This window comes from Cherax quadricarinatus, chromosome 1 (genome assembly GCF_038502225.1).
Source record: "Cherax quadricarinatus isolate ZL_2023a chromosome 1, ASM3850222v1, whole genome shotgun sequence".
NCBI lineage: Eukaryota > Metazoa > Arthropoda > Malacostraca > Decapoda > Parastacidae > Cherax > Cherax quadricarinatus.
In genome coordinates, this window is record NC_091292.1 from 97,845,200 (window position 1) to 97,871,581 (window position 26,382).

Here is a 26,382-nt window from a genome sequence, read left to right on the forward strand (position 1 = left end):
GATAATTTGATTCATACTTAATCTAATAGTACTTACAGGATTTGAGCTGGGTCCTGAGGGGGGAGTATGTTTCCACCTTCTGTGCCATAACAATTTCATTTTTTCAGCTCATCAGCAGACTTGGCTTACATTGTCTTGGAAGCTTACTTTGTACTTATCAGATACCACTCTTGCAGATTCTAAAGTCAGTCATAAAGGATGATATTCCACTCTTGAATGTGAGGATGCAAAAGTGTTTTGGCTCAAGTACAGTACTATACTCTTTGGAACATGTTGTCTTGATGGTGGTCTCTGAGTTTACTAGATTGGCTATTCTTTATTAAGAAGATGGTAATGTGTGTGTCCACTTTTAAAATTTAGTGTACTTATGTGCCATATTAGCATTTGTTGAAGGCATGTTTTATTATCATTTTGCTAATTTTTAATTAGATCCAATAGCATTTTTTAGTGATATCCACCAGTTGTATTGGGTAAGGACATCCTTCTCTAAACCCCATGTTGCTCTGGATTGTGAAAATATTCAAATTCTTTAATTTGCAGACAGAAATTATTGTTCTGTCTGAAATTTTATGTAAATATTAGTGCTGTTAGTAGGTAGTAGGTTGGTAGACAGCAACTGCCCAGGGAGGTACTACCGTCCTGCCAAGTGAGTATAAAATGGAAACCTGTAATTGTTTTACATGATGGTAGGATTGCTGGTGTCTTTTTTCTGTCTCATAAACTTGCAAGATTTCAGGTACGTCTTGCTACTTCTACTTACACTTAAGTCACACTACACATACATGTTCTTCTTTCTTTCAACACACCGGCCATATTCCACTGAGGCAGGGTGGCCCAAAAGGAAAAATGAAAGTTTCTCCTTTTACATTTAGTAATATATACAGGAGAAGGGGTTACTAGCCCCTTGCTCCTGGCATTTTAGTCGCCTCTTACAACATGCATGGCTTACGGAGGAAGAATTCTGTTCCACTTCCCCATGGAGGTAAGAGGAAATAAACAAGAATAAGAACTTCTTCTTACACTTAGGTCACACTACACATACCTGTACAAGCATATACGTATATACACACCCCTCTGGGTTTTCTTCTATTTTCTTTCTAATTCTTGTTCTTGTTTATTTCCTCTTATCTCCATGGGGAAGTGGAACAGAATTCTTCCTTTGTAAGCCATGCGTGTCGTAAGAGGCAACTAAAATGCCGGGAGCAAGGGGCTAGTAACCCCTTCTCCTGTATATATTACTAAATTTAAAAGGAGAAACTTTAGTTTTTTCTTTTGGGCCACCCCGCCTCGGTGGGATACAGCTGGTACGTTGAAAGAAGAAGAACTAGTAAGAAAATAGAAGAAAACCCAGAGGGGTGTGTATATATATGCTTGTACATGTATGTGTAGTGTGATCTAAGTGTAAGTAGAAGTAGCAAGATGTACCTGAAACCTTTCATGTTTATGAGACAGAAAAATGGACACCAGCAATCCTACCATCATGTAAAACAATTACAGGCTTTCGTTTTACACTCACTTGGCAGGATGGTAGTACCTCCCTGGGCGGTTGCTGTCTACCAACCTACTACCTAGATACACATACATGTACAAGCATATACACACCGCTCTGGGTTTTCTGCTGTTTTCTTTCTAGTTCTTGTTCTTGTTTATTTCCTCTTACTTCCATGGGGAAGTGGAACAGACGGGGCAAGGGGCTAGTAACCCCTTCTCTTGTATAAATTACTAAATTTAAAAAGAGAAACTTTCGTTTTTCTTTTTGGGTCACCCTGTCTTGGTGAGATTCGGCCAGTTTGTTGAAAAAAAAAAATTAGTGCTGTTAGTCTATATGAATACTGCTGCCTTAATGAAAAAAAGTAACTATCAATATAATGGACTTTGATATAACATACATAAAATTATATGGATGTGAAGCTTGGGTGGTAAATGCAGCAGCGAGGAGACGGTTGGAGGCAGTGGAGATGTCCTGTCTAAGGGCAATGTGTGGTGTAAATATTATGCAGAAAATTCGGAGTGTGGAAATTAGGAGAAGGTGTGGAGTTAATAAAAGTATTAGTCAGAGGGCAGAAGAGGGGTTGTTGAGGTGGTTTGGTCATTTAGAGAGAATGGATCAAAGCAGAATGACATGGAAAGCATATAAATCTATAGGGGAAGGAAAGAGGGGTAGGGGTCGTCCTCGAAAGGGTTGGAAAGAGGGGGTAAAGGAGGTTTTGTGGGTGAGGGGCTTGGACTTCCAGCAAGCGTGCGTGAGCGTGTTAGATAGGAGTGAATGGAGACGAATGATACTTGGGACCTGACGATCTGTTGGAGTGTGAGCAGGGTAATATTTAGTGAAGGGATTCAGGGAAACCGGTTATTTTCATATAGTCGGACTTGAGTCCTGGAAATGGGAAGTACAATGCCTGCACTTTAAAGGAGGGGTTTGGGATATTGGCAGTTTGGAGGGATATGTTGTGTATCTCTATACATATATGCTTCTAAACTGTTGTATTCTGAGCACCTCTGCAAAAGCAGTGATAATGTGTGAGTGTGGTGAAAGTGTTGAATGATGATGAAAGTATTTTCTTTTTGGGGATTTTCTTTCTTTTTTTTGGGTCACCCTGCCTCGGTGGGAGACGGCCGACTTGTTGAAAAAAAAAAAAAAAAAAAAAATTATGGGCAAAATCAACTGGTTAAATTGTACTTTTAACTCCTTTATTTTAAGTGTTTCTTGCAGTATATCTGTAAATTATGTGTACACTGCTATGTTAGCATCCTGAGGTGCTTTATTTTTTGCTATTTTTGAACATTCTTATTCAATGGATACTCAGACACTCCTCCTTAGTCTATTATATAGAGGGTTTACTGTATTTCACTTTCATTACTTTTATGATTTTAAGGTGCTGCTGTTTTGTACAGACTGTCACCATAACCATTTATATTCAGACTCGTATGTGTTAATTACCTTGAGATATTACAAATTAATATGAGCTTCAAAAATGTTCTTTTGCAGCGTGATGGCTCTCAGAATCTGACAGTGGAGTATTTACCTGGAGCAGTGGAGACACTGAGGCTTCTGGTAACTCACTCTGCTCACATCAGATCCAAGTTGCTTAAAGATGAGGAGTTTTTATTGTGTGTTGTTAGAGGTGGGTCCCATAGAGAATTGTGAATTGAGATGTAATTGTAATGTGCATATATAGTTGGATGTATGCATGCATATGAATAAGATATGGGTAATTGAGGGTGTGCTTACCTGTTTATTGTTACATGAGTAAAGCTGTTCTAGGTAGTAGGTTGGTAGACAGCAACCACCCAGGGAGGTACTACCGTCCTGCCAAGTGAGTGTAAGACAGAAGCCTTTAATTGTTTTACATGATGGTAGGATTGCTGGTGTATTTTTTCTGTCTCATAAGCATGCAAGATTTCAGGTACGTCTTGCTACTTCTACTTACACTTAAGTTGCACTACACATGCATGTACAAGCATATGTAAACATACACCCCTCTGGGTTTTCTTCTCTTTTCTTGCTAGTTCTTGTTTATTTCCTCTTAACTCCATGGGGAAGTGGAACGAAATTCTTCCTTCGTAAGCCATGTGTGTGGTAAGAGGCTACTAAAATGCTGGGAGCAAGGGGCTAGTAACCCCTTCTCCTGTATATATTACTAAATGTAAAAGGAGAAACTTTCGTTTTTCCTTTTGGGCCACCCTGCCTCGGTGGGATACGGCCGGTGTGTTGAAAGAAAGAAGAAGAAAGGGGCTTGTAACCCCTTCTCTTATATAGATTACTAAATTTATAAAGAGAGACTTTTGTTTTCTTTTTGGGCTACCAAGCTTTGTTGGGATACGGCTGATGCATTGAAAGAAGAGTAAAGCTGTACTTGTATCCTGTTTATAATGATTATTTTATATAATTCATAACCTTTCTAGTGGTTGGGCTCTGGTGGCCTGGTGGTTAACGCTCTCGCTTCACACAGCGAGGGCCTGGGTTCGATTCCCAGCCAGAGTAGAAACATTGGACGTGTTTCTTTCCACCTGTTGTCTATGTTCCCCATCAGTAAAATGGGTACTTGGGTGTTAGTCGACTGGTGTGGGTCGCATCCTGGGACACTGACCTAAGGAGGCCTGGTCACAGACCGGGCCGCGGGGGCGTTGACCCCCGGAACTCTCTCCAGGTAACCTCATCTTGGATCCCAGTCTAACATTCAAACTCACTGTTTCTGAAGAAGTAACTTCTAGTATTCATTCTACATTGTTTTCACCTTCCCCAACATTATTAGCATAAGCTCAGCTTATGTATTAAATCATGGGATTTTCCTCTTAGGAATGGGTTTAGGATACTGGGTCAGACAATCCATTATTGTAAATGAGTGTTTCTAGTCAAGTTTTGTCCTGGGAAGTGAGCCAGTACTTCTTATTCTGCCTGTTGTTGGCACTAAAATTTATTTACCAGTGTTCTTGTATCCTCATGATTATTGGCAATGGCATTTTAATTGTTTCAGTCTTTATTTGTAATTCTTCTCTCTTAGTTCTGGGAGCCACTTTGATTAATGTCGATAAATTAGACACGTGTGCAACTCTTGGGTATCTTTATTGAGGAAACGTTTCGCCACACAGTGGCTTCATCAGTCCATACAAAGGAGAATTGTAAAGAACAGGAGGAGAATGAGGTAATCAGTCCCTCAACTTGAGTCGATGTGGTCAGTCCGTCAATCTTGAATAGAATACAGCATATGTGTGGAGAAGTAGCTCATATACCGTAGGCAGTAGAGGTGCAGCAGACTGGAAGTAGGTCGTACCCAAGGGTTAGGCAAGCGAAGAATTCCCAAGTATTAAGATCTTAATACTTGGGAATTCTTCGCTTGCCTAACCCTTGGGCACGACCTACTTCCACATTAAACAAATGTGGCAAAACGTTTCCTCAATAAAGATACCCAAGAGTTGCACATGTGTCTAATTTATCAACGTGTCGATTCTCTGAACCATTCGTCCACAATCTTGATTAATGTCACTGGAGTTAATAAGGAGTTAAAAAGGTCTTAATGAGTAAGACACCTTTGCAACACTTTGTATAGTATCTTTATTGTCTAAATGTGTCACCAGCACAGTAGGCTTCTTCAGCTTCTTCAGTCAGATACAGGCGATTGTAATACTGGAGACAGTAGAACAAGTGGAGAGGTAGTTTTGAGATTACAAGTCCCTCAGCCTTCATAGATGGTGGTCAGTCCCTTAAAATTACCTCTTCACCTCTTCTACTTTCTCCAGTGTTATAATCATCTGTATTTGACTATGGAAACAAGCTGTGCAAGTGAAACATTTCAACAATAAGTGTTTCACATGCTTTATTCTTCAACCTGTCAGTATTGTTATAGCATTTACAATAAGAAAGGTCTTATTATTATTATTACTAATTGTTCATAGTGGTGTCATAATTTTGGTTTGCCAACTAATTTTAGAATCTTGTATAATAGTAATTTAAACAGTGGAATTTGTTCATTTAACCCTTTGAGGGTCGAGAGGCCCTCTCCCATACTTGTTCTCAGGGTTGAAAAATTTTCGAAAAAAAAAAAAAAATCTTATGGAATGATAGAGAATCTTTTTACGATCATAATGACACCAAAAGTATGAAATTTGATGGAAAAATTACGGAATTATGCTCCTGCGAAGTTAGCAGTCTCGAAGATATTTACGCATTGGCGATTTCGCCAATTTTTGTCTATTTTCGACCAATTTCAATGTTGCAGTTGACTAAAACCATAGCTATTTCCCTAGAACTCCATTTTTTCTATTGCTTGAGTACAAGAATCTGCCCATTTACCAATTTCAACTACCCAATAAAATGGTCAGAAATTGGCAATTTGGGCAATTTCACACAAATTTCAAAAGATGCCAATTTCAAAAGATGCCAATTTCAAAATAGGGTCCAGAATAAACAAGACAGACATTCATGGCACTAAAATAACATTTTATCTGTTTATTAGTCACGTCTCTAGGCCCCTCTTACATTACTTTTGCTTTCCATTTTGAATTTTTATTCTCACAGAAAATAGAAGGTTTTCTATTACTGCATCTTTGTAAAAACAGTATAAATGATGTCAGTGCACTTGTGAAAGACTCACCAGTTGACATGTATTGGATGCGTGGCGTGATTTGTTTACTCTTGAACATTGGCAAAAATCGATCATTTTTGCTACTTTGAGCTCAATTTCAAGGTACTTGTCGTCATGAAACCAACCAAAATCATCTCTATTTCTGTAATATATCTTCCATTCTATCAAAAGGGACCAAGGAAATGAGAATACAACCTTAAATACCATACGAAAATACACTAGAATGTTGCTGTTTTAAATAAAAAAACACACTATTTTTTTTTCTCATTATGCACTGCTTGCTTCAGGATTTTTTTTAAACTGCGCACACTTACCACACAGACCCATTCTATCAGATTTGTAGGCGCTAGAATTTAGGCATACAAGTACGTGACCGACCCTGGCTTCAATGACGTATTTGTATACGACCGACCCTCAAAGGGTTAAAACAATTTTTATTGCCTCACCTTGAAAATGTTAGTGTTAGTTCATAACTAATGCCATGTAAAATTCTCCCTAGTTACTTTGTTACGAATCTGGGAAAAAATATGGTACACATGCATTTAGTAGTTATTCAAATTTTTTTTTTTTTTTTTTTTTTCAACAAGTCGGCCATCTCCCATATTTTATACATATTTATGGCATATTTTATACAATCAGTCCTGATGAAAATGTTTTTCTGTACAATAGTAAGTGGGCATGTTCTTTAAAATTTTAGTACATGTACATAAATTTCTTTGTCCTGAACAAGTCGCTTAATTTATACTTCTATTTTTCAGCTGCACTACTTTATTATGCAGACGACCGTACTAGAAGCCAAGCATCTTGTTTACTGGCATTACTGGTCTTCAATGATGTCATTATATATATGGGAACTGAAAATGAACAAAAGCAAGTAAATGGTGTTAGGAAAGATTTTATTTGTGTACCTGAACTTCTGCCCTCTAAGTTACATTTGCCTTTTTTATGTGGTACATATATCTGGCATGAGAGGAATGGGTTATGTGAGGAGATGAGAACAGTGCATCAGATTATACAAGAAAGAGATTGGCAAGTACTTGACTTTCTTAAAGCAGTGTGGGCAGCATCTTGTGTTGGAGGGCTTGAGAAGATTGATCAGACATCCAAATTTTCTGTCAGTTTGCAGTTAAGTAAATATGAAGCAGCATTATTAAAGTCATCAGTTTTAAGTGTAGCCATGACAAAGTTACTTAAAAATGTTGAAAATGCCACTTCACATAAAGATGTAAAGAAAAACATCAATACCCTGAGTTTTTATATTCAACAAGTTCAGTTTGCTTCATGTAAATGTGAAGATTTTTTTATTTCAAGTCAGTGGATCCAAAGCCTCCAACGTTTTCTCACTTCCCAGCCAAATTCCTCCGTTGATGAGCAGCTCCTGACACACATACTGAACTTTCTATCTGTCAGTCTATCAGTAAGTTATGCATTTGTTCTTTTTTATTCTGTGTTGCAGTAGAGCAAACTGCAATTTAAAAATTGAAAATATTCATAGTTTTTTCTTTCTTACCAGTTCAATTACTGATTAATAAATATATAGTTGAATTTAGGTAATATTTCTTATGTATAATAATTAAACACTAACAATATTATTTAGGTCATGTTCATGATGGCTGCTTGTGTATTTTGTTGGTTACTTTTCAATTAATACCCAGATCCTTTTTGTTAATTTGTTCATTTTCTTTTCCTGTATTTTTCTTTATCTTGATTCATTTATTTTTACTATTTTTTTTTTGATGTCCTATCTGTAATAACCTATTTGAGTTTGGGGGTGAGCTCTAGCTCTTGCTTCAGACTTTTAACCTTTGATTGACTAACATTAGCAAGTATGTACTCTCGTCTATACGTATTTGAATCCCTGTACGGAGGCTACTTCCACTGTGTAATTGTTCAGCTAATTCCACTTCTTCTCTACTTTTATATAGAAATTTTTTTTGATATCCATGTGGATCATTTGAGGGTTATAATTATGTGGTAGCAGGGGGTATACATCATAATGGCTTTAATAGTTTAAAACTAGCTCTCATACTATACAGTGGAGAGGGTATTGTATATCCCTTCTTATTTTTCTTTCATCTAGTAACATCTAGCTCGCTTATTCTTTTTTCATAGCTTATTTTTCTCAACATGGGTACCAGCTTTGATACACATTTGTATTTTCTTGAGTTTCACTAGTTGAGGGCTCCACACTATTGTGTGCTTAGGGATTTTTTTTTTTTTTTTACTTAGTGTTGGCTCCTCACTGGTAATTATCTATTTGATATTGTGGAAAAAAAGGAGTGTGAGCTTTGGCTCATTGCTGGTACTGCATACCAGAGGATTATCTTCATATATGACTCATGAAATCATAATGAGAAGATTGCAAACAAACCTTACCACGGGTGGGGATAGAACCCGCGATCAGAGAGTCTCAAAACTCCAAACCGTAGCGTTAGCCACTGGGCCAGCCAGCCACAATAAGATTCATCCATCTAGGTATATTTCTACACCATAGGAAGGTTAGCATATGCACCACTGTGACCATGATTTCGTGAGTCATGTTGACGGCTTTGAGGGGACTTGTGTTAGTTCGTCATGACCACGCTAGCTGGAGATTCATCTGTAAAAACTTGCATTTGTGGTCACAGTGGTGCCTATGCTAATCTTCCTATGGTGTAGAAATATACGTAGTTGGATGAATCTTATTGTGGTTAGCTGGCCCAGTGGCTAATGCGACAGTCTGGGGTTTTGAGACTCTCTGATCACGGATTCTATCCCCGTCTGTGGTATGGTTTATCTTCATGTATGGCATACAGAGTTTTGATTTATTGTTATGGTTTCCAAAGACAATCTGTGCATTTGCCAGTCATGCATCCTCTGGTGATGTTATCCACTTTATTTGTGTATTACGAGAAATGCTAACTATGATATCCTTCCCATAGCTTTTTTTTTTTTTTTCTAATGCTAAAAGTTTCTTCCTTCTCCGGTAATGTGCTGTCATTGTTTTTTTCCATTGGCTTTCATTATTGCTACTTTGCCCTTTTTATGGTTAAATTCCAGAAACCATTCCTTCATTTTCTTGCTGTCTTCCATCCATGTCACTGCTTACATTATCTGCAGAGTTACATGTAGGGGGCCATTTTGCTAAAGTGGGTAAAACTGTTGCGGAAGGAGTAGTAGGTAAATTTGGGGTGCCAGGAGAAAGAGGTTTGGTAATAAGTAATACATATTTTATTAAAAAGAGGATAAATGAGTATACAAGCTATGATATAGCACGTAATGAAAGTAGTTTGTTAGATTATGTATTGATGGATTAAAGGTTAATAAGTAGGCTTCAGGATGTGCATGTTTATAGAGGGGGCAATGGATATATCAGATCATTATTTAGAGTTGTAACTACAGTTAGAGTACTAGGTAGATAGGACAAAAGGAAAATGGCAACAGCAAGTAAGAGGGAGGTGAAAGTTTATAAACTAAGGGAAGAGGAAGTTAGGGTGAGATATAAGCAACTACAGGTCGACTATCACTAATTTGGCAATCAGTTATCCAGTTCCATCAGTAATCTGGCACTAATTTTGGCTGGCATAATTTCAAATTTCATCATTATACTGACTCAGAAATTGCGTAGATGGTTGTAAATCCAAAGGAGCAAGCCTGTGTAGGAGAAAGCAGTGATGAAAATGTGGAAGATGTAGCAGAGAGAGTCTCTATTGATAATTAATTAAGTGCATTCTAACCTAACCACTCTGTAATCCGCACACTATAGGTCCCAATGGTGCCGGATTAGTGATGGACGACCTGTATTGGCAGAAAGATGGGCTAGAGCAAGTATGGGTAGTGGGGGGTTGAAGAGGGATGGAATTGTTTTAAAAATGCAGCATTAGAATGTGGGGCAGAAGTTTGTGGCTATAAGAGGGTGGTTGCAGAAGGAAAGAGGAGTGATTGATGATATGATGAGGTAAAGGGTGCAATAAAAGAGAAAAAAGTAGCTTATGAGAAGTTTTTACAAAGCAGAAGTGATATAAGAAGGGCAGAGTACGTGGAGAGTAAAAGAAAGATGAAGAAAGTGGTGAGAGCATGCAAATGGAGAGCAAATGATAGAGTGGGAGAAGCACTGTCAAGAAATTTTGCTGAGAATAAGAAAAAAATTGGAATGAGATAAACAGGTTAAGAAAGCCTAGGAATGAATGGATTTCTCAGTTAAAAACAGTGTAGGGAAGTTAGTAGATGGGGAGCTGGAGGTATTGGGTAGATTGTAGGAATTTTTTGAGGAACTTTTAAATGTCAGTGAAGAAAGGGAGGCAGTAATTTCATGCACTGACCAGGGAGGTATAACATCTTTTAGGAGTGAAGACGAGCAGGATGTGAATGTGGGGGAGGTACGTGAGGCATTACGTAGAATGAAAGAGGATAAAGCAGCTGGAATTGATGGGGTCATGACAGAAATGTTAAAAGCAGGGAGGGGGGGGGGGATATAATGTTGGAGTGGTTGGTATTTTCATTTAATAAATGTATGAAAGAGGGGAAGGTACCTAGGTATTGGCAGAGAGCGTGTATAGTTCCTTTATATAAAAGGAAGGGGGACAAAAGAGATTGTAAAAATTGTAGTGGAATAAGTTTGCTGTGTATACTAGGTAAAGTGTATGGTAGGGTTATTATTGAAAGAATTAGAGGTAAGACATACAGCAGAACTGCAGATGAGCAAGGAGGCTTTATAATGGGTAGGGGATGTGTAGATCAAGTGTTTGCATTGAAGCATACATTCTTCTACTTTCAACAAATTGGCAGTATCCCACCGAGGCAGGGTGACCCAAAAAGAAAAATGAGAGTTTCTCTTTAAGTTTAGTAATATAAACAGAAGGAGTTTGAAGCATATATGTGAACAATATTTAGATAAAGGTAGGGAAGTTTTCATAGCATTTATCTATTTAGAAAAGGGGATTGGTGTGTATAAAGGCAAAGGGGATAAAAGAGAGTGCAAAAATTATAGGGGGATAAGTCTGTTGAGTATACCTGGTAAAGTGTATGGTAGAGTTATAATTGAAAGAATTAAGAGTAAGACGGAAAATAGGATAGCAGATGAACAAAGAGGCTTTAGGAAAGGTAGGGGGTGTGTGGACCAGGTGTTTACAGTGAAACATATAAGTGAACAGTATTTAGATAAGGCTAAAGAGGTCTTTGTGGCATTTATGGATTTGGAAAAGGCGTATGACAGGGTGGATAGGGGGGCAATGTGGCAGATGTTGCAAGTGTATGGTGTAGGAGGTAGGTTACTGAAAGCAGTGAAGAGTTTTTACGAGGATAGTGAGGCTCAAGTTAGAGTATGTAGGAAAGAGGGAAATTTTTTCCCAGTAAAAGTAGGCCTTAGACAAGGATGTGTGATGTCACCGTGGTTGTTTAATATATTTATAGATGGGGTTGTAAGAGAAGTAAATGCGAGGGTCTTGGCAAGAGGCGTGGAGTTAAAAGATAAAGAATCACACACAAAGTGAGTTGTCACAGCTGCTCTTTGCTGATGACACTGTGCTCTTGGGAGATTCTGAAGAGAAGTTGCAGAGATTGGTGGATGAATTTGGTAGGGTGTGCAAAAGAAGAAAATTAAAGGTGAATACAGGAAAGAGTAAGGTTATGATGATAACAAAAAGATTAGGTGATGAAAGATTGAATATCAGATTGGAGGGAGAGAGTATGGAGGAGGTGAACGTATTCAGATATTTGGGAGTGGACGTCTCAGCAGATGGGTCTATGAAAGATGAGGTGAATCATAGAATTGATGAGGGAAAAAGAGTGAGTGGTGCACTTAGGAGTCTGTGGAGACAAAGAACTTTGTCCTTGGAGGCAAAGAGGGGAATGTATGAGAGTATAGTTTTACCAACGCTCTTATATGGGTGTGAAGCATGGGTGATGAATGTTGCAGCGAGGAGAAGGCTGGAGGCAGTGGAGATGTCATGTCTGAGGGCAATGTGTGGTGTGAATATAATGCAGAGAATTCGTAGTTTGGAAGTTAGGAGGAGGTGCGGGATTACCAAAACTGTTGTCCAGAGGGCTGAGGAAGGGTTGTTGAGGTGGTTCGGACATGTAGAGAGAATGGAGCGAAACAGAATGACTTCAAGAGTGTATCAGTCTGTAGTGGAAGGAAGGCGGGGTAGGGGTCGGCCTAGGAAAGGTTGGAGGGAGGGGGTAAAGGAGGTTTTGTGTGCGAGGGGCTTGGACTTCCAGCAGGCATGCGTGAGCGTGTTTGATAGGAGTGAATGGAGACAAATGGTTTTTAATACTTGACGTGCTGTTGGAGTGTGAGCAAAGTAACATTTATGAAGGGATTCAGGGAAACTGGCAGGCCGGACTTGAGTCCTGGAGATGGGAAGTACAGTGCCTGCACTCTGAAGGAGGGGTGTTAATGTTGCAGTTTAAAAACTGTAGTGTAAAGTACCCTTCTGGCAAGACAGTGATGGAGTGAATGATGGTGAAAGTTTTTCTTTTTCGGGCCACCCTGCCTTGGTGGGAATCGGCCAGTGTGATAATAAAAAAAAAAAAATATGATAGAGTGGATAGGGGAGCAATGTGGCAGATGTTGTAAGTGTATGGAATAGGTAGTAAGTTAATAAATGCCTTGGTGGGAATCGGCCAGTGTGTTAATAAAAAAATAAAAAAAGTTTTCATGAGGATAGTGAGGCTCAGGTTAGGGTATGTAGGTGAGAGGGAGATTACTTCTCAGTAAAAGTAGGTTTTAGATAGGGATGTGTAATGTCGCCATGGTTGTTTAATATATTTATAGATGGGGTTGTAAAAGAAGTAAATGCTGGGGTGTTGGGGAGAGGGGTGGGAGTAAATTACGGGGAATCAAATACAAAATGGGAGTTGACACAGTTACTTTTTGCTGATGATACTGTGCTTTTAGAAGATTTTAAAGAAAAGTTGCAGAGGTAATGGATGAGTTTGGGAGGGTGTGTAAAGGTAGAAAGTTGAAAGTGAACATAGATAAGAGTAAGGTGATGAGGGTTTCAAATGATTTAGATACAGAAAAATTGGATATATTGGAGCGAGGGAGTATGGAAGAAGTGAATGTTTTCATATATTTGGGAGCTGGCTTGTCAGCAGATGGATTTATGAAGGACGAGGTTAATCATAGAATTGATGCAGGAAAAAGGTGAGTGGTGCATTGAGGTATCTGTGGAGACCATGGTGGCAAAGAAGGGAATGTATGAGAGTATAGTGGTACTAATACTCTTACATGGATGTGAAGCTGAAGAGGGGTTGTTGAGGTGGTTTGGTCATTTAGAGAGAATGGAACAAAGTAGAATGACTTAGAGAGCGTATAAATCTGTAGGGAAAGGAAGGCAGGGTAAGGGTAGTCCTTGAAAAGGTTGGAGGGAGGGGGTAGAGGAGGTGTTGTGGGCGAGGAGCCTGGACTTCCAGCAAGCGTGCGTGAGTGTGTTAGGAGTGAATGGAGACGAATGGTTTTTGGGACCTGACAGGTTGTTGGAGTGTGAGCAGGGTAATATTTTGTGAAGGAATTCAGGGAAACCAGTTAGTTGGACTTGAGTCCTGGAAATGGGAAGTACAATGCCTGCACTTTTAAGGAGGGGTTTGGGATATTGGCAGTTTGGAGGGACATCTAAACTGTCGCATCTGAGCACCTCTGCAAAGACAGTGATTATGTATGAGTGATGGTGAAAGTGTTGAATGATTATGAAGGTTTTTTCTTTCTTTTTCAGTCACTCTGCCTTGGTGGGAAATGGCTGATGTGTTAAAAGAAAAAAGAAAAAGAACAAAACATGGAAAGCATATGCATACTTAGCAGGGAGAATGGAGGAGTTGTGAAGTATGAACCTGACCATGTCAGGTGAAGTGGGTGGTTTGTGTTGAGGTACATGTGAACTGGTGTAAATACTCCTCACCAACTGGAAAATTTTCTGGCTCTGGATAATGGTTGGTGTCAGTGGTATGAATGATTACCAATTCTTCTTCAACACGTCAGATAACCATGCTCGCCCTGAACCAATGCATGTTGTGTGAATCCGTGGTACGAAGTGATTTGCAGGCATTGCTGGTTTTATTGGTGTGGCAAGCATACCATAGACACCATTACCCAGAATCAGGTTAGTTGCTGGTTCGCAGGACCCTTAGCTCATGTGCTCCTCAGCACATGCCACCCTTCTGACCTGACAGTAACCTGCTCTCCCAATTATGTGTACTTATGCTTTCCTTGTATAGTGCTCTCTCTAAATTTGAAGAAGGCTTAGTCTATAAGCAATATGTCTCAGTAAATGTTTCTGTTCTGCTGTAATGTCTTCTTCATTTTGTTGGCTTTACAACCTCCTCATTGACTGCAACTTGTCATAATTATCAAGTCAGTGATGTATATCTTGGCACCCTGGCTTTTACCTTCAGTTTATTGATCAATCTCTTATGTTGGCATAGTATCAAAAGTTTTTCTGAAGCTGAAAATGTGTTTACATTTGCCTAATTTTATTAAAGGGTTGTGAACTTCAGCTCTGGAATCCTGTCTCCTAACTGTCAGTTAATTGGTATGAGGATTCCATAGCCCCATGGATTTTGTCTGGTTTTGTCGCAGTACATTCTTCTCACTAATTATTATTTAACTCAACTGCTGTCTTCCACCAAGGTAGTGACCCCAGAAAAAGAAGAAAATACATTTGCCATAAATCTTTGTATATTGTCGCGAGTTTGTAATTACGTAGTATCTGTTGAAAAATCTACAGTGTTGTATATTGAAGAATGATTTTCAGATATACATACCAGTTGTGAAGGCCGGGACATCTCTGTGTCCGCCACTTCTTCCACTACTGCTGAATGAACTTAAAAACAAGAAAAGTGCCTTATATCATACACTTCAGAGTGCAGGTAAGTCATCCTCTTGGTGAAAGTACTGTACACTGTACTTTCAGTGAGAGCTAATATTTTATCAAAAGTTCAGTAATCTCTCATTTGCCCTCCTTTTTATTTATTCCTTGTATGGTATACCAGTATATATAATATATTTTTCAAGTTTCATATTCAACTGTTCGATATTAGGTGAGGATTTACTTGATTATGTTAAATTTTGAAGCTATTTTAAGCCTTAACATTTACTGATGGCAGTCTCCTCCAATCTACTACATATTCTCTAAATACAATTATATTGTAAATGCAATTATTCCTTTCCTTGTACTTTTTTTACCTGTTTCTTACCTGTTTTTCCTTTAAAGTAAGCCACAGTGCCACATTTTTATTTCTCACTACTCGAGTGTGGTAACTACAACCTCTCCTCACTTAACGACAGAGTTTTGTTCCTAAGACCACGTCAGTAAATGAATTCGTCACTAAGCAAGGAGTATAATATAATGGTAGTGGGTTTGTGTCAGCCATCTTTGATATTGTTTTAATGTTGCCTTTGCACCATTTATAACATTTTTAGTATATTTTTAAATGTTTATGCAGTAGTGTACTGTATATTGTAATAAATAGAGGAAATCAGCTCTAATATACATTATTTAAGTATGCATACTGGTCAGAGAGCCAGTCGTAAGTCCAAGTCGTTGGTAAACTAGTATGTCACTAAGTTCATTCATTCATTCATTAGAGGTTCACCGGTACTTCTGGCCCGGGTCTTCTCCATATGGTTACCCGGCTGTGGCCCCCGGTTGGGGGTGTCGTTCATCTTCTTCTTTCTTCTGTCTTCTTTCTTGGGCCGGATGTCACTAAGTGAGAAGAGGCTGTATTACACATTCATCAAAGAATAATGAAATTCAATACTTTCACTAGGCACAGTATATCGTAGATTAAAGCAGATATTTATAGCTTGCATTTCTGTATTAAGGTATTCCCACATTTTAATTTTGAGACTTCAGGTCACTCTTTAATCTTTTCACAACTGTTGACTTTATCCAACAGCAATATGAGCGTACAGTAGGATTGTCTTGACTGACCATCCTTTCCTAAATCAGGTAGGTAATAGACAGCAAAAACCATTAAATAGTGAATGAAAACACAACATTTAGTCCACCCTGGGGTTTTTTGTTTGACAGAGTAAAGCATTGTTAGATAAAAGGCTTACTTTGTATCTTGGGTTCACTTTTTTTGTTATTCCCTCTATTCCTAGGTTCCTGAAGGAAGTTTTTATATTTGTTACCTCTACTTATCTCTTCTAATCTTGCCTCCTGAGACTTGTCAGTTTTATATTTTCCCATGTTGATATGATGTGAGCCTTACAGGAGCATGACTGAATATGAACAGCTGTTTTCAGCCTGCATGGGTAGGATTTTTTAGGATTTTTTTTCACTACTGGTTCATTTACTTGTTCTATTTCTTTGCATTTGGTAATATTATGTTTTCCTGTGCCATTAAAGTTTTCTCTTACTAAATCCTTTACCTGAAAGTGTTAACAGCCTTCCCACTAAATGTCAAGTTTTGAAAACACTTTTACCTTTAATCCAGCTACTTATTCTGAAACAAAAAAAGGATAATGTTCTTCATTGTAGTAATGTAATCCAGCTTCTAAAATTTCAGAAATATTGTAATGTTTAATTGACCCTTTGTAAAGGAAAGCAAAAGTATTTTTTAAAAAGAATTGTTTGATAGTTGAAGTTTGTGCTCTTCTGATAAAAGTTTTTTTTTTTTTTACAGGTGGTGTTTTGTGGGTTGCCAGTGATCCAAATCCACGAGCCCTGATGTCTATGCGTCTGTTCCGTTCCATCACTAAGCTCATCAGCGATGTACTGAAATTTGTGCATTGCTGTGGTGCCTGTCAGGCCTCCTTTGACAGCGCTGCATTGGATCAGCTAGCAGCCACCATAATTAATTGTCTTCTGCCACTCCTTACTGCCAACAATGACCTTCACAATTATAATCTAGGTTGATATCAGGTGTATTTTTTTAATGTTTTTTTTTTTTTTCAACAAGTCAGCCGTCTCCCACCGAGGCAGGGTGACCCAAAAAAGAAAGAAAATCCCCAAAAAAGAAAATACTTTCATCATCATTCAACACTTTCACCACACTCACACATTATCACTGCTTTTGCAGAGGTGCTCAGAATACAACAGTTTAGAAGCATATACGTATAAAGATACACAACATATCCCTCCAAACTGGCAGTTTTTTAATGTGTATGATAAAAATAATTTTGCTTTCCTAAATTTTTGCTAAATAAATAACTCGTTCATAAAAGTGTCATTCTTAATTTAAGGAATGCGTAAGATTGTAGTGTATCAAGGAATTGTTTCTCATTCTCTCATTGCTGAATTGCTTGCAGGATGATTTGAATCGATTCTTCCACACTAATTTGAGTTGCCGGACTAGATATATACCCCCAGTCATTCTTGTGCCACAAAACAGTTCCAATTTCAAGTAACAAGTCTTCTTCTTTCAACAAACTGGCCATATCACACTGAGGCAGGGTGGCCCGAAAAGAAAAAAAAAAAGTTTCTCATTTTAACTTTAGTAATGTATACAGGAGAAAGGGTTTAGTATTTTACTTTATTAATTCTGTCTAATAATTGTTAGCATTGCCTGTTTGTTTACTATGAAAACTTAAAAATACTGTCCTTTTTGTTCTTAGTTTTTTACACTGGCGTACTTTTCATATACTATTATCATATATCATTTTGGAAGAATCTTTTCCACCTCTCCAGTGATTGAGAAAAATGGGACAAACCAGTCCTTCACCTCAAGATGTTTTCTTTCCTCAAATACTTTTCTCATATTTTAGTAATGGATATATTACATAATACAAAGAACATTTTGAATTATACTTAATTTTAATATTAATTATAATATAATTATTATAATAATATTATAATATTAATTATAATTATACTTGGACTTCCAGCAAGCGTGAGTGAGCGTGTTAGATAGGAGTGAATGGAGACGAATGGTATTTGGGACCTGACGAGCTGTTGGAATGTGAGCAGGGTAATATTTAGTGAAGGGATTCAGGGAACCGGTTATTTTTATATAACCGGACTTGAGTCCTGGAAATGGGAAGTACAATGCCTGCACTTTAACCCTTTCAGGGTCGAGAGGCCCTCTCCTAAACTCGTTCTCAGGGTCGAAAATTTTTCGGAAGTAAAAAAAGAAGTTTGTGGTTACAGGAAAGTGGGTGCAGGAGGGAAGAGGAGCGATTGGTGGAATGATGATGTAAAGAGAGTAGTAAGGGAGAAAAAGTTAGCATATGAGAAGTTTTTACAAAGTAGAAGTGATGCAAGGAGGGAAGAGTATATGGAGAAAAAGAGAGAGGTTAAGAGAGTGGTGAAGCAATGTAAAAAGAGAGCAAATGAGAGAGTGGGTGAGATGTTATCAACAAATTTTGTTGAAAATAAGAAAAAGTTTTGGAGTGAGATTAACAAGTTAAGAAAGCCTAGAGAACAAATGGATTTGTCAGTTAAAAATAGGAGAGAAGAGTTATTAAATGGAGAGTTAGAGGTATTGGGAAGATGGAGGGAATATTTTGAGGAATTGTTAAATGTTGATGAAGATAGGGAAGCTGTGATTTCGTGTATAGGGCAAGGAGGAATAACATCTTGTAGGAGTGAGGAAGAGCCAGTTGTGAGTGTGGGGGAAGTTCGTGAGGCAGTAGGTAAAATGAAAGGGGGTAAGGCAGCCGGGATTGATGGGATAAAGATAGAAATGTTAAAAGCAGGTGGGGATATAGTTTTGGAGTGGTTGGTGCAATTATTTAATAAATGTATGGAAGAGGGTAAGGTACCTAGGGATTGGCAGAGAGCATGCATAGTTCCTTTGTATAAAGGCAAAGGGGATAAAAGAGAGTGCAAAAATTATAGGGGGATAAGTCTGTTGAGTGTACCTGGTAAAGTGTATGGTAGAGTTATAATTGAAAGAATTAAGAGTAAGACGGAGAATAGGATAGCAGATGAACAAGGAGGCTTTAGGAAAGGTAGGGGGTGTGTGGACCAGGTGTTTACAGTGAAACATATAAGTGAACAGTATTTAGATAAGGCTAAAGAGGTCTTTGTGGCATTTATGGATTTGGAAAAGGCGTATGACAGGGTGGATAGGGGGGCAATGTGGCAGATGTTGCAAGTGTATGGTGTAGGAGGTAGGTTACTGAAAGCAGTGAAGAGTTTTTACGAGGATAGTGAGGCTCAAGTTAGAGTATGTAGGAAAGAGGGAAATTTTTTCCCAGTAAAAGTAGGCCTTAGACAAGGATGTGTGATGTCACCATGGTTGTTTAATATATTTATAGATGGGGTTGTAAGAGAAGTAAATGCGAGGGTCTTGGCAAGAGGCGTGGAGTTAAAAGATAAAGAATCACACACAAAGTGGGAGTTGTCACAGCTGCTCTTTGCTGATGACACTGTGCTCTTGGGAGATTCTGAAGAGAAGCTGCAGAGATTGGTGGATGAATTTGGTAGGGTGTGCAAAAGAAGAAAATTAAAGGTGAATACAGGAAAGAGTAAGGTTATGAGGATAACAAAAAGATTAGGTGATGAAAGATTGAATATCAGATTGGAGGGAGAGAGTATGGAGGAGGTGAATGTATTCAGATATTTGGGAGTGGACGTGTCAGCGGATGGGTCTATGAAAGATGAGGTGAATCATAGAATTGATGAGGGAAAAAGAGTGAGTGGTGCACTTAGGAGTCTGTGGAGACAAAGAACTTTGTCCTTGGAGGCAAAGAGGGGAATGTATGAGAGTATAGTTTTACCAACGCTCTTATATGGGTGTGAAGCGTGGGTGATGAATGTTGCAGCGAGGAGAAGGCTGGAGGCAGTGGAGATGTCATGTCTGAGGGCAATGTGTGGTGTGAATATAATGCAGAGAATTCGTAGTTTGGAAGTTAGGAGGAGGTGCGGGATTACCAAAACTGTTGTCCAGAGGGCTGAGGAAGGGTTGTTGAGGTGGTTCGGACATGTAGAGAGAATGGAGCGAAACAGAATGACTTCAAGAGTGTATCAGTCTGTAGTGGAAGGAAGGCGGGGTAGGGGTCGGCCTAGGAAGGGTTGGAGGGAGGGGGTAAAGGAGGTTTTGTGTGCGAGGGGCTTGGACTTCCAGCAGGCATGCGTGAGCGTGTTTGATAGGAGTGAATGGAGACAAATGGTTTTTAATACTTGACGTGCTGTTGGAGTGTGAGCAAAGTAACATTTATGAAGGGATTCAGGGAAACTGGCAGGCCGGACTTGAGTCCTGGAGATGGGAAGTACAGTGCCTGCACTCTGAAGGAGGGGTGTTAATGTTGCAGTTTAAAAACTGTAGTGTAAAGCACCCTTCTGGCAAGACAGTGATGGAGTGAATGATGGTGAAAGTTTTTCTTTTTCGGGCCACCCTGCCTTGGTGGGAATCGGCCAGTGTGATAATAATAAAAAATAAATAATAAAAAAAGAGACAGAGATAAACGCAGATTTAGACAGACAAATAGACAGATAGAAACAAACAGATAGACAGACATGTTAATGTGTAACAGTGAAAAATAAAGACAAGGCAGTGCATGATCATCAAATGTCACTCCACTGCTGCACTGTCAGCAGTGGAGTGACACTCATCTTACACCGTGCTTCAAGGAGTATCATATATACTCCAGCATGTCTAAAACATTGCTGGGACCTGGTGAAAAAGGCAGAAATCATTTCTTATTTATTTATACATTTTTCTTATATAACCCTTAAATGGTCCAAACGTATATATACGTTTTTTCAACATCTGAAAGTATGTAAAAAAATGTAGATCTTTTTTTTTTTGTTTTACATGTGAAAACATGTAAAAAACTTTTATCTACATTTTTTTTTGTTATATTTGAAAATATGTAAAAAAAGTAGATCTACTTTTGTAGCACTACGAATTTGAACATTGATCTGTTTGGACCATTTAAGGGTTAAAAACCCGTAATAAAAACATTGGGGTGTTTTTTGGGGGGGCTGGGACAGATTAATGGCATTTCAATTAATTTCATTGAGGAAAATTGATTTGATATACGAGCAAATTGAGTGACGAGCTTGGTCACTGTATGAATTAAACTTGTAAGTCAAGATACCACTGTACATATACGTGTATTGGGTGATACTGAAACTATGTCACTTCAACTAATGCAAATAAGTTCTCTCTTTTCAGTGATAATTGGATGTTTGTTAGAATGTCTTGTCCAAGTAACAGCATTGGGTTGGCCTGGTGAAGAACTTTCACGTCAACTTGCATCACATTTAATAAGGTAAATTTTCATTTTATATTAGTTACCTTACACTTTCTGCAGTTTAATCATCTTAGGGGGTTGTTCATTATTAATATTTTTTTTATTTTTTGAAACTGTCAGTGACTATTATTTAGGTTGGCTTAGAGTTCTTGTCTTCAAAATAAAACTTTATTCTCATCAGCACTATAGTTATTTCTGAAGAAATGGGAGTTGATTCAGATTCCATATACATTACTATATGAAATGAATACCCAGCTCATACATCACAGTTTCCATTATCTCTCTCAGGCTAATAGTATTAGAAAAAGCATTTTGAAATATGTCGGTAATACCTCCATGTTCCAGGTGATTCAAAAAATCTATCATATCCAGAAGCTGTGAATACCACTAAATGTTGTTGAAATAATTGTTTTATTTATTTGAGTTCCTTTATATTCTGATGATTGTTTTATTAATTTGTGTTCTGAAGATTACATTCCTTTTAATTCTGCTTTTAATCATAATAATATGACTTCTAGCAGGTGTGCATGAGTGTGTTCGATAGGAGTGAATGGAGACGAATGGTATTTGGGACCTGACGATCTGTTGGAGTGTGAGCAGGGTAATATTTAGTGAAGGGATTCAGGGAAACCGGTTATTTTTATATAGCCAGACTTGAGTCCTGGAAATGGGAAGTACAATGCCTGCACTCTAAAGGAGGGGTTTCGGGATATTAGCAGTTTGGAGGGATATGTTGTGTATCTTTATACGTATATGCTTCTAGACTATTGTATTCTGAGCACCTCTGCAAAAACAGTGATTATGTGTGAGTGAGGTGAAAGTGTTAAATGATGATGAAAGTATTTTCTTTTTGGGGATTTTCTTTCTTTTTGGGTCACCCTGCCTCGATGGGAGACGGCCGACTTGTTGAAAAAAAAAAAAAAAATGTATCGACTTCCATCAAAGAATTAAGGAAAAATTATATTTAGGCATGGGAAATATTTTGAATCCTTTTATAAATTTGCAGTTGTTTTTTCAATTTAGGTGTCATGTTCCATGACTTGGGAAATGGTTACTGTAAGACAGCTTTCACATTTCTTGATATACAGTGAATGGTCAAACGTATACAGGAAAAGCAGTTGCTTAAAAATGTAGTAATATGAAATATAATTGGTTGTCCTTCATATGTCTACATTTTACAGGATTATGTACACAAATGCCCTCATTGCCTGCAGATTTTAGAAACGTGTGTTTTGAAAAAATGTGAATTGTTGAAATTTACAAATTTAGAACCTACAGGTGCCTCCCATAATATAATAATTTTTGGTTAAAGTTTTGCAGAAATATTGTCCCATTAATTTATGTAAAAATTATTAATTTATTTATTTAGAATTTTATTCATTTAGTTAGCATTTTATTTATTTCTGTGGCTTCATTTGGGTTACACACGAACAGGCTGATTAGTACATTCCATGTTGGTCGAGGGAGAGCGCACAACTCTTACATGGGACGGATGGTGACCCTGTGCTCATCTCTTGCCTTGATACACTTGCTCTCTAATCCAGAAGGAGATCTTACACAGGTGAATTGTGCAGTGTCCCTAATAGTTACATCTTATTTTGTTCATATTCAGTGATTGATTCATTTTAGTTTTTACAGTTTTTAACATCTGTAATATTAAAATAAATAAATTAGGATAAATAGTATTTGTAATAAGGCAGTTTGTATGTATCATAATTATCAGCAAGTATTTAAAGAGGACGAAAGTTCATGACCTGGAGCAGATAGAAATGATTGGGATTATGCTAGCTTGAGTATATGACTGTGCATAGCTGTTTGTTTCATTTTCTTTGTTTACACAGATGTATGTGTATTTGGCAGTTTTTGGTTGGGTGATACATTGTATTTGCATGTGTACATTCATATATATTATCTTACATGTACATCTCTTGTAAATATGTAGGATAGTATGATAAAGTAATCATTTTGTGGCACTTCATGTGATTGAGCATGAAATTGAATGAAAATATTCTTTTATGCTTTTTGCAAAAGCAATTTTGGTCAGTAGGATGACTATATGTACATTTAAAAGTTAGTATTTAAGTTAATGATTAGCAAATTTTTGTGTTTTCAGGATGCTGCAATATGGTCAAATGAAGAGGGAGTACTGGATTGGTCTTGGTTAGTCTCCTTGTGGGTGTACTGTGACCCAAGTGTTACTAGTATTGGGCTTGCTGTAGCTTCTGCCTTAATTACCCAAACCTGTGGGCTAAGTCTCCTCCACAACAGTCTTACTCAAGCCTCGGGAGGAGTATGGGGAGCTGCTTTAAGGTATGTAATTTGTCAGGTTTGTTTGTTGCCTTATTATGAAAGAGATGGTGGCAAAGAAGGCTACATGTGCCTAGCATGTATGTATTTATTCGGTACACACAAAACCAACCACATTCTTGTAATCATCTTTGCCAGCTGCAAGCACAATAACCAGAGTCATCTAGTGGTATAACTATTAGATGTGCTGTGGCATTCTAACTTGTTAGGAGGAATTTCAGGAATGGTTCATTTATTTCACCTGGTGTAATCATTCTATCCGACTAGACTCTCAGGTCTTAACTTTTACTTGCTGTTGCTTATAGTACAACCCAGGACTGCAATAAAAATACTAGAGTTTAAGGAACCAAATACTTTTTTATCTCTCTTCCTACATAAGTTTCCTTCTCTCAGCACGAAGGGCATGAGCCTATGGCGTGCTCTCCATGCAACATATTGTTTACAGTCATGCCATTACGATTTATCGAATTGTAAGTTTCCCTCCTTTATGGGCAAGTGCTTAATCCTTTGAAAGCTAGAAATAAAGTATTGATAATGAATTTATCATTCATGTTGCATGCTGTGAAATAATAATAAGAAATAAACTTTTTTCTTTTCGATACGTTGGCTATTTCCCACCGAGGCAGGGTGACCCGAAAAAGAAGAAACACTTTCGTCACCACTCACTCCATTACTGTCTTGCCAGAGGCATGTAGATAATATAGTTCAAAAACTGCCACATATCTCCAGATTACTGCACATCTTCCATATTGAGGACTTTCAGAAGTTACGAAACGAGAAGTTCAAATTTCTTAAGTACCAAATCTCATATTGGATATATTTAACATGTATTTGCATTTGTGTTATTCAGATGATAAAAAATTCTAAAATTGACATTGGGATGAAGTTGTTAGCTCAGACTTCATAAAACAAGTTCACTGATTTTTTCATTTCTATATTTGTTTAAATAATGTATTTATATTTCCTGGCATTTGCAGTACAGCATGATAACAACCTTAAAGCAGCATATAGTCATTAAAATGTGTACTGTCAAGTAGGTATTGGAACCAGAAATCAATGTTTCATGGTACATATGGTATTTAACGTAAGCAACGAACACAGAGCCTGATGATTATACTTTTTCCTCAGTTATTTGCTGTCAGATGGTCGGAGCTGCTTAGTCCGGACTTGTGCTGCACAACTCCTTATCAAGTTGACGAGAACCGGCCCAACACACAGTAATCCCTGGACATCTCCAGTTGTTACTGATACTCTCACTGGTGTAAGAATAAAATTTTTTTTTTTTGTATATTTTAAGTTTGATTCGTGTAGAAAATGTCATTGACAGTATACTGTATGAAGAGCATTGTTTCTTATACATTTCCCCCATACATGACTGCACCTATGGGAATTGCATACAAAACAATAAAATAACCAGGATATTAGAGTGACAGACCATAGGGAGTTGAAGCAGTACTTCTTGATAGACTGTACACTGTAAATAGCAAATTAATGAAAATTTTCAAAAAAAAGGTATGGTAAATTAGTATTATATTATAAATAGCATACAATACTGACAAGTTGATGAGCAAGACACATGTACATTGCTAGGGATCTTTAGTGAGAAGATGTTTCATCTGTGCTGCAGGCTTTATCAGTCAAATACAGGGATGAATCGCAATCCTGGAGACAGCAGATGAAGTGGAGAGGTAGTTTGAGGTAATCAATCCCTCAGCTTTAGCAGAAGATAAGTAGTCTCTTAGTCTAAGGCTGATCAGTTATAGATGGGACAGCTCTACTCTTGTGACCACAAGTAGGTAAATACATACATGAGTAGAGCTATACTTTTCTAATAAAAAAAGTAACAAACACCCAATGAAACTGGGGTAAAAACTTGAGGTGCAGGCAGGAATAACAGGGAGAGTATTCTGATGGATTAAAGACTATCTCAGGGGAAGGAGGCAAAGAATGTGTGGGAACAAGTGTTAGAATTGAGAAGAGTTAACAAGCAGGATACCATTAAGATTGATATTAAAGTCTGGACTGTTTCTGGCTTATGTAAATGACATACCAGTTGGGATTGATTCAGATATATCTCTTCATTCTCCATGAGGAAGTGGAACAGAATTCTTCCTCCGTAAGCCATGCGTGTCATAAGAGGTGACTAAAATGCCGGGAGCAAGGGGCTGGTAATCCCTTCTGTATATATTACTAAAGTTAAAGAGAAAAACTTTTGTTTTTCTTTATGGGCTACCCTGCCTTGGTGGGATACGGCCAGTTTATTGAAAGAAGATATCTCTTCATGAGGAAAAGTAGCAAATAGATCTGCACAAAATGTGGGTTGGTCAGGTAAGTGGTTGCTTGAATTCAGCCCCAACAAATGCAAGGTTATGAAGATGTGGAAGGGACCAGAAAACTAGACATGGAGTATAGACTTGGGGACAGAGGCTGTAGACCTCAGTCAAAGACAAAGACCTGGGAGTAGGTATAGTGTCTAGCACATTACCAGTAGCTCACATTAACTGAATAACCTCTGCAGCCAATGCTTGCCTGGCAAATCTGAGAATGGCCTATCTTTAGGAATCTCGGCAAAAACCATTCCAGGTGCATTATACCATAGATGTCAGGCTCATCTTGGAGTATACAGCGCCAGTATGTAACCCATACCTGAGAAAGCATGTTAAGAAACAGGAGAAATTACAGAAGTATGCACTAAGACTGGGTCAAAACCTTAGGGGTATGATCTATGAAGAAAGGCCATCAGAATTAAATCAAACGACATTGGAGAACAGAAGAACAAGGGAAGACGCATGCATGCCGACACACACTTGCTGACACACACATGCCGACACACACGCAGTAGCGGCCAGTGAAGACGCGGGGCCAGGA

At 38.1% G+C, this 26,382-nt stretch overlaps 1 protein-coding gene across 3 annotated transcripts in view; it reads left to right on the forward strand.

The window, feature by feature from the left end:
• The window catches only part of LOC128689176 (rotatin-like), a 62,330-nt gene that overhangs the window by 30,734 nt on the left and 5,214 nt on the right, over positions 1–26,382 (forward strand). For all 3 annotated transcript variants that reach the window (XM_070085080.1, XM_053777324.2, XM_070085069.1), the window contains 8 exons: positions 2,990–3,125; positions 6,845–7,503; positions 14,816–14,930; positions 16,692–16,919; positions 21,129–21,225; positions 22,642–22,768; positions 23,321–23,517; positions 24,643–24,775. In XM_070085080.1, the coding sequence (XP_069941181.1) occupies positions 2,990–3,125; positions 6,845–7,503; positions 14,816–14,930; positions 16,692–16,919; positions 21,129–21,225; positions 22,642–22,768; positions 23,321–23,517; positions 24,643–24,775 (1,692 nt within the window). The remainder of the gene's footprint in view (positions 1–2,989; positions 3,126–6,844; positions 7,504–14,815; positions 14,931–16,691; positions 16,920–21,128; positions 21,226–22,641; positions 22,769–23,320; positions 23,518–24,642; positions 24,776–26,382) is intronic.